Source organism: Cyclopterus lumpus, chromosome 12 (genome assembly GCF_009769545.1).
Source record: "Cyclopterus lumpus isolate fCycLum1 chromosome 12, fCycLum1.pri, whole genome shotgun sequence".
Taxonomy (NCBI): domain Eukaryota; kingdom Metazoa; phylum Chordata; class Actinopteri; order Perciformes; family Cyclopteridae; genus Cyclopterus; species Cyclopterus lumpus.
In genome coordinates this window covers 15,920,932-15,936,304 of record NC_046977.1, presented here as the reverse complement: position 1 = coordinate 15,936,304, position 15,373 = coordinate 15,920,932, and the positions used below count along the sequence as shown (strand labels likewise).

The following is a 15,373-nucleotide window of genomic DNA, read 5'->3' as shown; positions in this document are numbered from 1 at the left end:
TCAGTCAGGCGTCAGTCAGGCATCAATCAGGTATCATGCGTCAGTCGGGCGTCAGTCAGGTATCAGTCAGGTGTCAGACAGGCGTCAGTCAGGTATCAGGCGTCAGTCAGGCGTCAGTCAGGCGTCAGTCAGGCGTCAGTCAGGTATCAGGCGTCAGTCGGGCGTCAGTCAGGCGTCAGTCAGGTATCAGGCGTCTGTCAGGCGTCAGTCGGGCATCAGTCATGCTTCAGGCATCATTTGGGCGTCAGTCAGGCGTCAGTCATGCTTCAGTCATGCTTCAGTCAGGCGTCAGTCATGCGTCAGTCATCAGTCAGGCGTCAGTCAGGTATCAGGCGTCAGTCAGGCGTCAGTCAGGCGTCAGTCAGGCGTCAGTCAGGTATCAGGCGTCAGTCGGGCGTCAGTCAGGCGTCAGTCAGGTATCAGGCGTCAGTCAGGCGTCAGTCGGGCATCAGTCATGCTTCAGGCATCATTTGGGCGTCAGTCAGGCGTCAGTCATGCTTCAGTCATGCTTCAGTCAGGCGTCAGTCATGCGTCAGTCATCAGTCAGGCGTCAGTCAGGTATCAGGCGTCAGTTGGGCGTCAGTCAAGCATCAGTCAAGAGTCAGTCAGGCGTCAGTCAGGCATCAGGCGTCAGTCAGGCATCAATCAGGCATCAGTCAGGTATCATGCGTCAGTCGGGCGTCAGTCATGTATCAGTCAGGCGTCAGTCAGGCGTCAGTCAGGCATCAGGCGTCAGTCAGGCGTCAGTCAGGCATCAGGCGTCAGTCGGGCGTCAGTCGGGCGTCAGTCGGGCGTTCAGTCAGGCGTTCAGTCAGGTATCAGGCGTCAGTCAGGTGTCAGTCATGCTTCAGTCAGGCGTCAGGCATCAGTGAGGCGTCAGTCAGGCGTCAGTCATGCTTCAGTCAGGCGTCAGTCAGGCATCAGTCAGGCATCAGGCATCATTTGGACATCAGTCAGGCATCAGGCGTCAGTCATGAGTCAGGCATCAGTCAGGCGTCAGTCAGGCGTCAGTCATGCTTCAGTCAGGCGTCAGGCGTCAGTCATGCGTCAGTCAGGCATCAGTCAGGTATCAGGCGTCAGTCAGGTATCAGGCGTCAGTCAGGTATCAGGCGTCAGTTGGGCGTCAGTCAAGCATCAGTCAGGCGTCAGTCAGGTGTCAGTCAGGCATCATGTGTCAGTCAGCCGTCAGTCAGGCGTCAGTCAGGCATCAATCAGGTATCATGCGTCAGTCGGGCGTCAGTCAGGTATCAGTCAGGTGTCAGACAGGCGTCAGTCAGGTATCAGGCGTCAGTCAGGCGTCAGTCAGGCGTCAGTCAGGTATCAGGCGTCAGTCGGGCGTCAGTCAGGCGTCAGTCAGGTATCAGGCGTCAGTCAGGCGTCAGTCGGGCATCAGTCATGCTTCAGGCATCATTTGGGCGTCAGTCAGGCGTCAGTCATGCTTCAGTCATGCTTCAGTCAGGCGTCAGTCATGCGTCAGTCATCAGTCAGGCGTCAGTCAGGTATCAGGCGTCAGTTGGGCGTCAGTCAAGCATCAGTCAAGAGTCAGTCAGGCGTCAGTCAGGCATCAGGCGTCAGTCAGGCATCAATCAGGCATCAGTCAGGTATCATGCGTCAGTCGGGCGTCAGTCAGGTATCAGTCAGGCGTCAGTCAGGCGTCAGTCAGGCATCAGGCGTCAGTCAGGCGTCAGTCAGGCGTCAGTCGTCAGTCGGGCGTCAGTCGGGCGTCAGTCGGGCGTCAGTCAGGCGTCAGTCAGGTATCAGGCGTCAGTCAGGTGTCAGTCAGGCGTCAGTCTTTTCCTGACTCTCATAGTGTCACTGTAACATTTAACATGTTGGTATATATTTAACAAAATATAACTGATATAATATATATAATTAAATAACTGCAGTCTGTCTCTAGGAAGATTTATTCTGATTTGACTATATTTCTGCATAGTGTGAAATTAACAGCAGAGTACTATAGTTTATTATATTAGATTTAATTGTCATTAGACAAATGCAGTTTTGTATAAAACCAGAAAGTACAAATAGTAACAGGCAGGCTTATTGGTGAAGTTTCAGTGGTTCTCATTATTTGAACACTCCTCATATCTGGCAATATCAACACTCTGTGGGGTATAGGTTGCTGTGTGTGTGTGTGTGTGTGTGTGCAGACACGTGCACAGACATTTTGGGGGGCAGGTGCTCAATCCATTTGAATAAATAAATGAATAACAGGCATATTGTATAACCCTCTCTGTCCACCAACTCTCTCGGCTCTGTCATTCGCATCATGGCTTCACCTACCACAGCTACGCTGACGACACCCAACTGATCCTCTCGTTTCCCCAATCTGAAACACGGGTAGCAGCACGAATCTCGGCCTGTCTGACTGACATCTCTCAGTGGACGTCTGCACATCACCTGCAAATTAACCCGGACAAGACTGAACTTCTCCTCCTTCCAGGAAAAGGCTCTCCCACCCACGACCTGACTTATTAACTTCAACAACTCAGTGTTGGCTCCGACTCCGACTGCCAGGAACCTCGGAGTGACGCTCGACAGTCAACTCTCCCTGACTGCCAACATTACCACAACAACACGCTCCTGTAGGTACATGCTGTACAACATCAGGAGAATACGACCTGGTGGTTAATGTTGTGGTTAATTTATCACCAAACAACGTCATTCCCTGTTTGTCTGACGCTGCGGGTCAGAGAAGAAGAAGGCTGCACCTGTTTATCGACGCTCAGCACTGCGTGAGCACTAAGTGGAGGAGGAGGAGGGAGGGGCGGGGCTTGTGAGCGCCGCGGAGCATGTCGGGGCGAAACTCTCACAAGAGTTTAAATTCATGCCCCGTCAGATATAAAAACACATTTGGGGGGAATTGATGACAGAGAGAGTAATTGTTATTCTTAAATACTGATGAATGAAGAAACAATTGGGCTCCAGCAGAAGGGGCACTTTTCTCATCCAGGGCAAAAGGGCAGGTGCTTGAGCACCACTAGGGGGTCTATCTGTGCACGTGCCGGTGTGCGTGCGTGTGCGCGCGCGTGAGTGTGTGTGTGCGCGCGTGCGTGCGCGCGTGTACGTACACACACACATCCCTTAAGGTTAAAGGCAAGCAGCAGTTGTTTCAGACCTTGATATATAAACACTCTAGTTTCTTTGACTTAATCTTTATTGGTCCACATTAACTACATTAATCTTATTTAGCTTTAGGCTAACACACCAGCACTTCTTAATACAGCTGCTCTCCAAGTTTTTATTTTATTTTATAACTAATTGTTTTTGTGTTATAACAGTGGCTTATATTAGTAACATTACATTATATTTGAAAGTTAACTAATACTCTAGTTGGCCAGGGCTTTACATGAAGCTATACGAACTTGCCCATCTGACAAGTTAGCTACTTTCTGTTTTTATACATATAGACTGGTGTGTAACAGAAAGTAAGCACACGTTACATAACATATTTCCAAAGTGCTTATTAAAACAATCAGTTCAAACGTGTTGCGAGATGGCCACTGATTAATTTATTGATTAAATGTATTGATACAATAATGTATTGATAAATAACTACAATTAAATATTATACATGCATCTTTTATCAACGTCCAGGAAATATCCAAAGACGTTCTCCACCAGATGTCGCACTTGCACTTCCTTCCTTATATATATCCTCTTCAAATTGTGTTCGACTCTTCGACTCGATGTTCTTTTAACATGATTTGAGAAAAAGAAAGAAGAAAAAAAAGTAATAAAAAATGAATACACTTTTATTTTATTTATTCTTTAAACTCGCTAATTGTGTCATTTCAATCTATCTTGTCGCTGCGCACATGCGTGCCACAGCATCGTCACGTGTAAAGAAATCTCTTGTCTGAATATTGACATGCTTTAATAACTAAAGACAGAGTCAACAATGTCGATCTCCCAGACTGGTTTTGTGTGTGTATCTTTGGAGGAGCTACAGTCTCATGGTGTTTTGTTCCTTCAAATCATGCACACAATACACAGCGTTACTATAAATCCTGTAAATCAAACATTGTGAGCTGGAAATCATTCTGGTCGGATTTTTTTCGTTAAAAGTACTTATTTGTGTTTTTGTGCTTGTACATTTTGTAGATATTATCAACGAGAAAGTAACTTAAATTGATGTATGTTTGGTTTGAGTAACAGCGCAATTAGGCACAGGGGGGGGGGGGGGACAAAAGAAAGAGTAAGAAACTTGTCTTCCATTTAAAGCGTCGAGAAATAATATTCATGAGTCTCAATGTTGTCCTTTAACCCCGAACGTTTTACACACTGTCACTTTGTTTGGTCTCACTAACTGTTCCAGGGACGGCTAAGGCCCCGTGTTTACGCAAATTTCCACCTGCAGGTTGGCCCTCTCATTGGTTAAAACCACAGTCAGATTCCCCTGCGAAATTATCTGATTGAAAATCAGGGCGGGGAGAAAAAGAGAGAGCAGCAAGTATGATGTTTTTTTTAGGGTTCTTTTTTTTACACTGCTTTGCTTTTCAGACTTTTAGGAAAAGGATTTTGGCGACACGCTTTTTCCTCCGCGGAGCCGCTTCGCAACCCCGAGGAAAATATTATCGTTGCAATAACTGCACTTTTCATTTCGACGGGAACCCGCTCGGTTAACGGTGAGTTGCCTGCGTGGAATAACTTCTGGACTCCGCTCGGGAAACTTTTCGACGACTTTTTTTTGTAACCTGCAAACTACAGATTAATTTAAACATCGGAAATATTTAAACTTCATGTCTGTTGGCCTACCGACCGAGTAGAAATAAATACTAATATGTATTCAGCCATTAGCGCGTGACTTTAATGCAATATTCAATAATAACGGAGTGACACACCTGCAATAAAAGACAGAAAATATAATATAAATGTAGCCTGACTGAAATGATATATATATATATATATATATATGTATGTTGATATACATATATATATAATATACAAGTAATTATCCATATATATCCATACACATATGTAAGTTTATATAAATAAATATATGTAAAAGTAGCCTGACTGAAATTATATATATACATATGTATGTTGATATACATATATAAACATATATATGTATATGTATATATAATATAAAAGTAGCCTGACTGAAATTATATATACATATATATATAAGTGATTTTTATTTCATTTTAATTATTCTTGTGTGTGTGTGTGTGTGTGTGTAGGATCAAAATGCCCCGGTCATTCCTGGTGAAAAACAAAAGGTGCTCGTCTTATAATGTTCACCGATCACATGAAGATGAGCCCGAGGCCCCAACGTGCAACGGTGAGACTCGAATCAAAGAAACTGCCTGCTATTACTCCCGTGTGTCGTTTTTTAAAAGCTGCTGCATATATATATATATATATATATATATATATATATATATATATATATATATATATAAGTAATGGAATCAGACACATCTTAAGGTTAAATACTAAACAGATGTATCTTAATTAAACAAAAATGTCCTCAAAGAGGAATTGCAGCTGTTATAGAGCATCTATCTTCTTGCTGTGTATTTTGCTTAATATTCAATCCCACTTCTATTTGCTACGGATTTGCAGAAGAAACATTGGAGGCCCAGAGCACGGACTCCGAAGACAGGCTTCGGTCTTGCCCCGAGGACCACTGCTCCTTTGCAAAGGATGAGCCAGAGCTTGAACGGCCCTTACCTGCTCACCCGGAGCCAGCCAGACCCCCCGTGGCCCCCACACAGCCATACTACCGAAATGGTGAGCTGCCAGTTCCTTCATCTCTCACCTCATCTCTCACTACCTCCACAAGCTATCAATCTGATGGGTGATTTCTTCTTCTTCTTTTTCTTCTTCTTCTTCTTCTTCTTCTTCTTCTTCTTCTTCTTCTTCTTCTTCTTCTTCTTCTTCTTCTTCTTCTTCTTCTTCTTCTTCTTCTTTTGTGTGTGTGTGTGTCCGTACATGTGTTCAGCCCCCCAAGAGTCTCACATGGCTGGATTCGCTCCTTACTTCAAGCCGTCGTACGGCTGGGAGCCCGTGCCGTCCTCCTACAAGCTGCGCCAGATGAGTTTCAGCCCCACGGTGCTGCAGCACACCAGCAACCTGTTCGGCTCCCACATCAGCCGCAGCCCACAGCCTCAGCAGCCTCTGGACTGCAGCACGCACTACTCCCCCGCCTTAGAGAACTACCACTGTATCGCCTGCGAAAAGGTGCGCACAATATCGGAGTTTTTTTGCCGTAGTTGTGAAGCCTCTCGTCTGCATCGAGGCAAAAAAACAGGCAACTTGTCAGCCACCTCCATTAACGGGCTGCCACTCGTTTAGGTGTTCTCAACGCCCCACGGCCTGGAGGTTCACGTCCGCAGGTCGCACAGCGGGACCAGACCTTTTGGCTGCAGCATCTGCAGGAAGACCTTCGGCCACGCCGTCAGTCTGGAGCAGCACATGAACGTCCACTCTCAGGTATGATGCTGGAGTAATACAACCCACTGCAGTACATTTACGGTACTGTTACTGTATGTAAAAGCTGCTCTGCACTTCCCATAAGGCCCGGTAAGCGGCCAGATCTTTTTTTTATCGCCTCTGCGATAGAAGCTGCTCCTCTCCATGCCCAGGTTGAGGAGACCCTGGTGACTGTGACATCACCGCGGGGGTTATTGTGCATATGTATACAGCTCGTTACGGGACATTATATCACTTTTCACAGTCTGAGCAGCGCTCAGATGAGTGAACCCAACTTGATGTGTGAAACAAGTGCATTGACCCTTTTTAAAACAAGTTGCTAAAAATTTAGATGGGTAGCGTTTCTTCTTTTTAATTACACACGTTGAACGTATCACGTACAGGCTCGCGAAGATGCCGTCCTTCGTTTTTGGTTCTGTGAATCTATAAAGTTCTGCCATTTCTGTTCTCAAGGCCACAATGAACCGCGACGCTTCAACCTCTCTGTGTGCTTTCGTCTTTCCATCAGGAGAAAAGCTTTGAGTGCAAGATGTGTGGCAAATCCTTCAAGCGCTCCTCCACCCTCTCCACGCACCTGCTCATCCACTCGGATACGAGGCCTTACCCCTGCCAGTACTGCGGCAAGAGGTTCCACCAGAAGTCTGACATGAAGAAACACACCTACATTCACACCGGTAAGTCTACGTAGACAGTCTGTTACGGGCAGGTGGCCCAGATATGAAACCGTCCAGGGCTCCTGTCGCTGTAATCTTCTGCTTTCTAGGTGCAGCATGCAGGAACGGTTCCCAGGAGTAATATAACTACTGATAAATCAGAAAAATAAAACTTAACCAAATGTTCTGCAGATTTGCATATCTGTTTTTCCTGCTTCATGCAGACCTCTGTAAAAGGAAGTGTGTGTTAATCTGAACAATGGCATCATTCTTCACCCATAGCTATGCATGCGTATCTTTTCTTTTTGATGGAGAAAAAGCACACCTCTTATGGCGCGCTTATTAACAAACCTGAACTTCTTTACACAAATTATTTGGAAAGGATTTATCGCTGGTTAATGTGTGTGTGTGTGTGTGTGTGTGTGTGTGTGTTTTATATGTGTAGGTGAAAAGCCCCACAAATGCCAAGTGTGTGGCAAAGCGTTCAGTCAGAGCTCCAACCTGATCACCCACAGCAGGAAGCACACGGGCTTCAAACCGTTTGGATGTGACATTTGCTCCAAGGGCTTCCAGCGCAAGGTGGACCTCCGGCGGCACCACGAGAGCCAGCACGGCATGAAGTGAAGCGGAACGATCACGTGTACGATAATTTTCTACATGAACAAAAAGCCCATATTGAATTCTGAATGAAGGCGATTTTAAAAAAACAAAGAAGAAGAAAAAAGAAAAGAAAAAAAAGGTCACCTGTCTAATGAAGAAATTGCGTCGTTGATAAAAATGTACAAATGTATGAGATAATATATTGGAAGTGATCTTCCATGTGGGTGAACGTGCCGACGTCGTTGAGGTTTTTTAATATACGCTTTTTGCCTTTTGTGGACAAAAAAGGACAACGAGGATATTATTGTTGGTTTCCTATCATTTATTTATATGCTTGATGCAGCGTATGTTATACCGGCTGGAGTCCGCGTGTGAGCTGTTAAAGGCGTTCAGTTGAAATAAAGAGTGAGAAGCAGGGAAATCTTTGGTTGTTCTTCTAGAATAAAGACGTGCAAAGTGAAATGTGTCATAAAATCCTTTGCACCTTCGGGGCAAAAAAACACTTGCGCACCGTTTATCTAACACGAGCAGTGCAAACACAATTTGAACTAATACTGTTCGCGTGTGTGTGTTCTTCCCCGCCGCTCTCACGTCGGTAGCAGGATGTAGAATGACTGGCGGCCAGCGGCCTCGGGTGAGAATCTCTCGCGGGACCAGAGATAGACTTGTCATGGAGTAACGCTCTGGACACGCCAAGCAAATCGCAGGCCGGAGCGAGCGGGACAGTTAGCATCCGCTCCGTTCGCTTTGAGGCTCGGCCGACTTCCCTCGACAGAGGCGAAACAGGCTCTATAATCTCAGTGGAAAAAAACACACGCAATTAAAACAAGCTGTCAGAACACACAAACGCAGTGTAACCGCTTGGCCTTCCAATGGGGTGCAGGGACTAATGCGGGGAGGCTGGGGAGAAGGGGTTGAGCCGTTACCACACCCAGCCAGCCTGCTGGATTAACTTCAACAAACAACGAAGACTCACCACCTTCCTCAAACACCAAACCTGTTAGGACATTAAGCTGCTCCAGGCAAATCACATCATCATCGGCGCCTTTTTAAATCTGACAGCAACCGGATGCACGCTTGTCAGAGTTTGCTCAAACGCTTTGATCGTTTTCCAATTGATTAGGCCCACTTGTCTTTTTTGCCGCATGGCCTCTGTAAACTACTTCGATACATGTTTAGAAAGCTAACTTGGACTAGAAAACACATTACACCTGGAGGGTTTGAAGTGTCGCTGCTGGTCTACAGGGCCCTAAACGGTATGGCTCAGTAACACATTTACAAGCTGCTCACTTGCTGTCGGCCAATCAGATCAACCAGCACGGGTCTCCTGAGTGCTGGTTGATCTGATTGGAGAGAATGAAAACTAAAGCCGATGCATTTGGTCCCTAAGATGCTGTGGTAACTGGGTCTTCTTTGAAAAGCAGTCTTGAAACTGCCTTTTCTCTCAAGCTTTTAGTTAGAGTGTGTGTGTTCCAGACTTAGGCTACCTTGTGGGGACACATTTCAGACTAAAGACCAGTTCATTGGGGCCGGCTTGTGCAATTGGGGACAAAAGCTGTGTCAAATGTACCTCTACTATGGCATGAAGCCTTCTTGTTCTGATGGAGACACATGTCGATTCAGCACAATTTGGCAGAAGTAAATAGAGATGAAGAAGTTTGTGTGCGGTTCTCTTTCAACTGGACAAAAGTTGCGAGGCAAGTAGTAATTATGGCGAGGGTCACTCTCCAGGAAATGAATGTCATTCAATGTAATGTCTCCAAAAGTAACATTTGTAAGTAAACGCCTGTGTGTGTGTGTGGACCTGCCTTCTTTATTGCGACGAAATGCACGGTTAGGTTTAGGGTAAGGTTAGTGGGAGGGTGAGGTAAAGGTTAAGGCTAAGGTTAACGTTAAGGTTAGGGTAAGTACAGGATGAGGCTGGGAGAGTTTATGGCTAGTGTCTCCAGGAAATGAATGTAAGTCAATGTAATGACCCAAAAGTCATGCCCCCAACTGTGTGTGTTCGCCTGTGCACGGAGGTTATAAATAATTGTATATCATGTACAGTATATGTGTTGTATATGTTTGTGCATTGTATGCTGGGCTGAAAGGTTATTTTAAAATAACTTCAACACATTTCCCCTTGGGGATTAATAAAGTATATATCTATCTATCTATCTAAAATAAAGTATTTTGTATACATTTTGCTTAATGGATATTGATATAGAAATAAAAAGATGGGATCATAACCCCCCCCCCCTCCACCATGCTGTGCCACGAGGAGCCTCAGCTGCAGAAATCAGTGTCTGCACAGGGAACAGACGAGACGAGAGGGCTTACGGTCCGGCAAACAAATCTGAGGTTATTTATGCAAAATGTGTTGATTTTAGCAGGGCAACGGGGTCCGTTGTGATCCACGAGAAGTTGAGATCCTGGTGAGAGGAGACGGAGCAAATCACAATCCTGCACAGGTAACCAACAGAAAGAAAAGACACGCAAGGGTGGGACTTAACAAACAGGACATGGGTCCTGAAAGAGGAGGGGCGGTGATATGTGTGGGTGTGTGGGTGTGTGTGTGGGGGGGGGGGAATACCCCAGGTCTGAATGCACCTGTGACATTCCTTCACCTGTGTACAATTGTATGAGCATGAAAAGATTGATGTGGACTCATTTTTATTTAATTGTGTACATTTCTTTAACACAGATGAAATAGCAGATGATGACTGTGCTGGAGCTGTTCGTGTGGTTATCCAGCTTTTGTTCATTTGCATGAATGTTGCCTGAGGCATTGTAGTATCCTGGAAGTTGCAAATTTACTTGATGGTTTTTCCAACTGTTTAGGCTCCACCTGGGAACCGTTTCTTAGGGAAGTTTCTTTTTTTTCTCAGAAACTGCAGGAAAAGGTCTATCGAATATATATTATTTTTTTAAAGTATTGTTTGCAGTGTGACAAGAACATGTGGGTGCCGTGACGGTCTGCCAGTCTCACGACAACACTGATCCACACAAATCTATCCCATCCAGCAAAGACCATTCAACATAGAATGAGGTCGCCTGTGCACGGAGGTTATATATAATTGTATATCATGTACAGTATATGTGTGTTTGTGCATTGTATGCTGGGCTAAAAGGTTATTTTAAAATAACTTCAACAAATTTCCCCTTGGGGATTAATAAAGTATATATATATCTATCTATCTATCTAAAATAAAGTATTTTGTATACATTTTGCTTAACGAATATTGATATAGAAATAAAATATATATATATATATATATTTATTTATTTTAAATCAAGTTCCCAAACATCATCTCTGTGCCTCAAAAACCAACACACCCCAATCCAAGGGTGGCGCCGTCTCACACAAACACACACATAACCTGACAAACACAGCGGGAATTTGTCTTGCAAATTGGCTGCATGCAAATGAACCTTGGCCACTACTGTGGAAACGCTGTGGGATGGAAGGACGGCCCGAGGCCTCTGTGGCACCTTGGAAGACAGAGGGGGGAGGTCCGCCTTCTGTCTGGGATCAAAAACACGTCCCTGGATTTACCGTTGGGAGATATATCTACTGAAATCTCCAACTGCTCTTTTTAAACACCACCCACCCCACCCACCTCAAAAAATAAATCACTTAACAGTTTTGGGACCCAGATTTTGATTCCATGTCAACTGCTGCTCCGTCAAACAGTCTTTGCATTTACAGGAGCAGCATGCGATGCGCTTGTGAAATGAGAGGGTTTGAGTCCAACTGGTTCATTACGTTGACTCCGCTTCATACAAAGGGAGGCGGTTTGGAAGTTGAACTCAGTGGTATGTTTGGCTGTTATTATAAAGAAATAAAAACATACACCTCTTTCAAGTGGCGCACAGGAAAGGGGTCAAGAAGCTACAAATAAGTAGGCCGACACATCTGTACGAGAGGTGTGATATATATATATATATATATATATATATATATATATATATATATATATATACACACATATATATATATATATATATATATATATGTATATATATGTATATATATATGTGTGTGTGTGTATATACTGTATATGTATATATGTGTATATATATGTGTATATATATATGTATTTATATATACATACATATATGTATGTATATATACATACATACACATATATATATGTATATATATATACATATATGTATATATGTATGTATATATAAATACATATATATACACATATATACATATACAGTATATACACACACACATATATATATATATATATATATATATATATATATATATATATATACCAGACTAGCTAGAGCTGCTGCTTTTTAGTGCAAAAATACCACAATTACACAAACAATTGAAGCGTCTTATAAAGAACATAAATATGTGATGTAATAAAAACAATTCTGGCACTCGAAAAGGGATTGCAAAAAAATGATGCAAAGACATAGTGAGTGGAAGGACTCGGAGGACGGGGAGAAGCTGGAAAAAAGGTTTGGATGCTGAAGATCCAGGACACGTTTGATGAGTACAAAAAACAACGAAACGTGTCAGTGAAAGGTATACGGGCCCTGAAGTCACAATAACAACCACGGGGAAGCAGTTGCGTGGCCTTTGTGGAGTCAGTGTTGAGTGACATGCCAGAGATCCATCACGCTGTTCTTTTGCACCGACAGAATAATCCAAACAGAAATATGAGCTGTCAGCATGACTGGACACACAGGGAGATGCTGCGTGATCACATCTGCTGCTGTCACACTGTGTCGGGGGTGAGATACCATTTGACTGCCGGTGACATCGTGTTGTGGCCCAGCACGTCCTGCCGTCCAGTAGATAAGCGCAGCGACCGCGGCGTGCACAACCGGCCACGCCTACAAAGTGTCATAAAAAGACTAACACTTCCTGTGGTGGCTTTTCCTGGGATGTAATCGTCCATTTCACAAGTAAGCAACTCAACTTAACTTAGATCCAGTCTGTTATCTTCACAAGAAGAGCCGCAACACTGCAATGCAGGAAACAGAAGAAGAAGACGAAAGAAATGTAGAAGATGCTCATGAGCGCTCAGGAACGATGACGTGGTTACGAGCAAGAGCCCCAGAAATCATTTCAGGTTTACTTTCTAAAGTGTGACGCTCAGGGACCTTTGGACTCTTCATCAGCTCACCGTCGAGCAGCCAGTGAAGGCTCCATTTACATTCATTCCTCGCACAAGGCATTTGCATTCGTTGCAAAAAGATGAATTTATCGACACGCCTGTCTGGCGTGTCTATGAAATATGTCAAGAGTGGCGAGTGCTGATACCGGCTGGGGCGTCCTGGGTACCAAGCGGTCTTGGATCTGAGCCATGTGGTGAGCGGTATCCCAGGAACCACATGCCATCCCCCTCACGCCTTCCCTGTCAAAAACATTCCGATAAAAGCAAAGAATGCTAAACGATTGGGACCACTTGATGTCACGAATAATATATTATTATTATTTTTTTTTAAATATAATTTGTCGATTGTGTTCGCTCAAACACTTGAGCTGAAGACTTAGCGATATCGTTTTAAAAGAAGCACCATAGCAAGCAGATGTTCTGCAGCAGTGGTTCCCAACCTGAGGATAGGGTCCCCTCCAATGGGCCAAAACATCTGCAGGTTCATGGCGTGATAAACGAGATAGGAAACACTTATGTTACTGAAAATGAGGTGCAATTCTTCCAAAAAACTCGTCTGGTCTTTTTATCCAGCCCAACTATGGGATGGATTGTCCCCAATGACTTTGGTGGTCCCCTGATGTTTGGTGTTGCTCTAGCGCCAACTTTAACCTCAAAGCTGAAGAACTGGCTATTTCCCTCAGAAATGACTGGATCCTTTTTTCATTTCCAGGTCAAGTTAATCAAGTAAAACAGGGAAACAAAATCCCTCTTTGATTGTTATGTTCATAGTGCAAAGACTTATTCAGCCAGTGTGTATTTTGAGAGCTGCATCTAAATCAAACAGCTCGTGCGGTGGCAGGATCTCCACGTCGAAGCCGCTTGAACCACTTTACAAGAGTGCAGCAACAGCAGTCGGTGAGCTTTGCCCACAGACAGTGACGAGTCTACGTAGGCTTGGCCTACGGGCTACGTCACACGTTCAAACACGGCCATGCATACAGAACGCCTGTCCAACCACAGAACAGCCGGCTGCAGGTCCAGAGGACGGAGGAGCCGACGCTGACAGGAGAGGGGCGACACGTGCCTGGGTGAGAAGTCAGAGGGAGTGGGAGCGAAAAGGGGTGAAATCTGAGGACAGCAGGCTCTTTCAGAGTAAGAGGCTGTCTGATAACCTTATCACGGCCTCCCCACACTGCAACTGCCGGAACACGCCATCAGAGCCGCAGGGAGGAGCGGACAGGCCCTCGACTGAGATAGCACCAACATTCGCTGCGACGAGAGCAAAAGAAAAAAGAAAACAGAAAACAGAAGGAGAGTGATCATGAAAAATCCTGACTTCACCACAGCACACAACAGATTGTCAGTCAGAGCCATGGGTGCTTCCTGTCCCCGCCCACAAAACACATGACCATGTCTTTATTGAAGCCCTGATGGTGTTCACAAAGCTGCTTCAATTTCCCATGAATAGAAACCATTGCCACAAGAACAAGTAGTGAACACATATGTCAGAATTTGTATGCACTTCTCCCCCCCCCCCAAAAAAAAACAAACAGACAAAGGGGGTCCAAGGTTTCCTAATATCCTCGAGGATATTCTTCTTTCAAAAGGTGGAGGTAGCAATAAATCTGGTCTCACCATGTCATAGCAAGACAAGCGCAGGTGTAGCTGATGGCGTTAGGACGATTCCTTTCTCTCCAGCTCTCCCGGTGAGCCTTGTGTGTCCTCCGGTGAGCCACCATTAATGTTACCGATCACACCCGGGCATTAACTTGGCTGCCGTGACGAGTCAAAGGCACCGCAGACTTTGAGGCATGTACCTGCAAAGTTAAAGAGGCATTTGTAGCCCCTCATGCACACTTTGCGTACGTTTGCATTTCTGCGTTCCAACCCGCACGTTCAACGCACACTGAAGCCGCCTTTTACAAAGTAGGTTTACTGTTGCAATTAATTGGGACATACTACTTCCTCATATGTGACAGGATATAGTGGGACATCCTGGTCTTTTTTGTCATAATGCATTTGGCATATTGGGACACATTAGATCTTTATTTCCTGGCAAACTAAATATTATGTTAGTATCCTAATATGGTTATTGGAACACACAGAAGGTTTGCCTGAGGGAATTACCCACAGTTCAGAGCGATGTGACTTTAAATTTAAGAGGAGGCTTGCAGGTGTAAAAAAAGAAAGAAAAGAAAAGTAAGCAAAGAGGATGGTGCATGGATTTTTCAGCCTAGAATATTGTATTTACTCAGAAATATTACTATTAAAGGATTTAAGATTTGCCCTCGATGGACTGGCGGCCTGTCCAGGGTGTCCCCTGCCTTCGCCCTATGTCAGCTGGGATAGGCTCCAGCGCCCCCGCGACCCTAATGAGGATAAGCGGTATTGAAAATGGATGGATGGATGGATGGATTTAAGATTGTACATAATAACACATGAAGTCAGAGGAATGCAAGCTTCACTTTACACACCTGGTTTATTTAGATTGTTTATTTGTTATGTCGCTTACTGAAGTTGTTTTGATAAAAAACTAAGACTAAATATATTATTTGACAGTTCACTCTC

General features: G+C 44.6%; 1 protein-coding gene across 1 annotated transcript; it reads left to right on the top strand.

The window, feature by feature from the left end:
- The first annotated feature begins 4,324 nt into the window (after window positions 1-4,324).
- On the top strand, window positions 4,325-8,159 carry gfi1b (growth factor independent 1B transcription repressor). The gene is made up of 7 exons (XM_034547483.1): window positions 4,325-4,631; window positions 5,190-5,290; window positions 5,575-5,742; window positions 5,954-6,192; window positions 6,307-6,444; window positions 6,953-7,118; window positions 7,543-8,159. Exons 2-7 carry the CDS (start codon window positions 5,197-5,199, stop codon window positions 7,719-7,721), a joined length of 984 nt encoding a protein of 327 aa, XP_034403374.1. The 5' UTR covers window positions 4,325-4,631; window positions 5,190-5,196; the 3' UTR covers window positions 7,722-8,159.
- Window positions 8,160-15,373: the final 7,214 nt, after the last annotated feature.

Bases quoted from the DNA above. Each gene is read 5' to 3' on its own strand.
- gfi1b (XM_034547483.1), top strand. From the start codon at position 5,197: ATGCCCCGGTCATTCCTGGTGAAAAACAAAAGGTGCTCGTCTTATAAT. The intron at 5,291-5,574 runs GTGAGACTCGAA...ACGGATTTGCAG, and splicing joins CGAGGCCCCAACGTGCAACG to AAGAAACATTGGAGGCCCAG. The intron at 5,743-5,953 runs GTGAGCTGCCAG...ACATGTGTTCAG, and splicing joins ACAGCCATACTACCGAAATG to CCCCCCAAGAGTCTCACATG.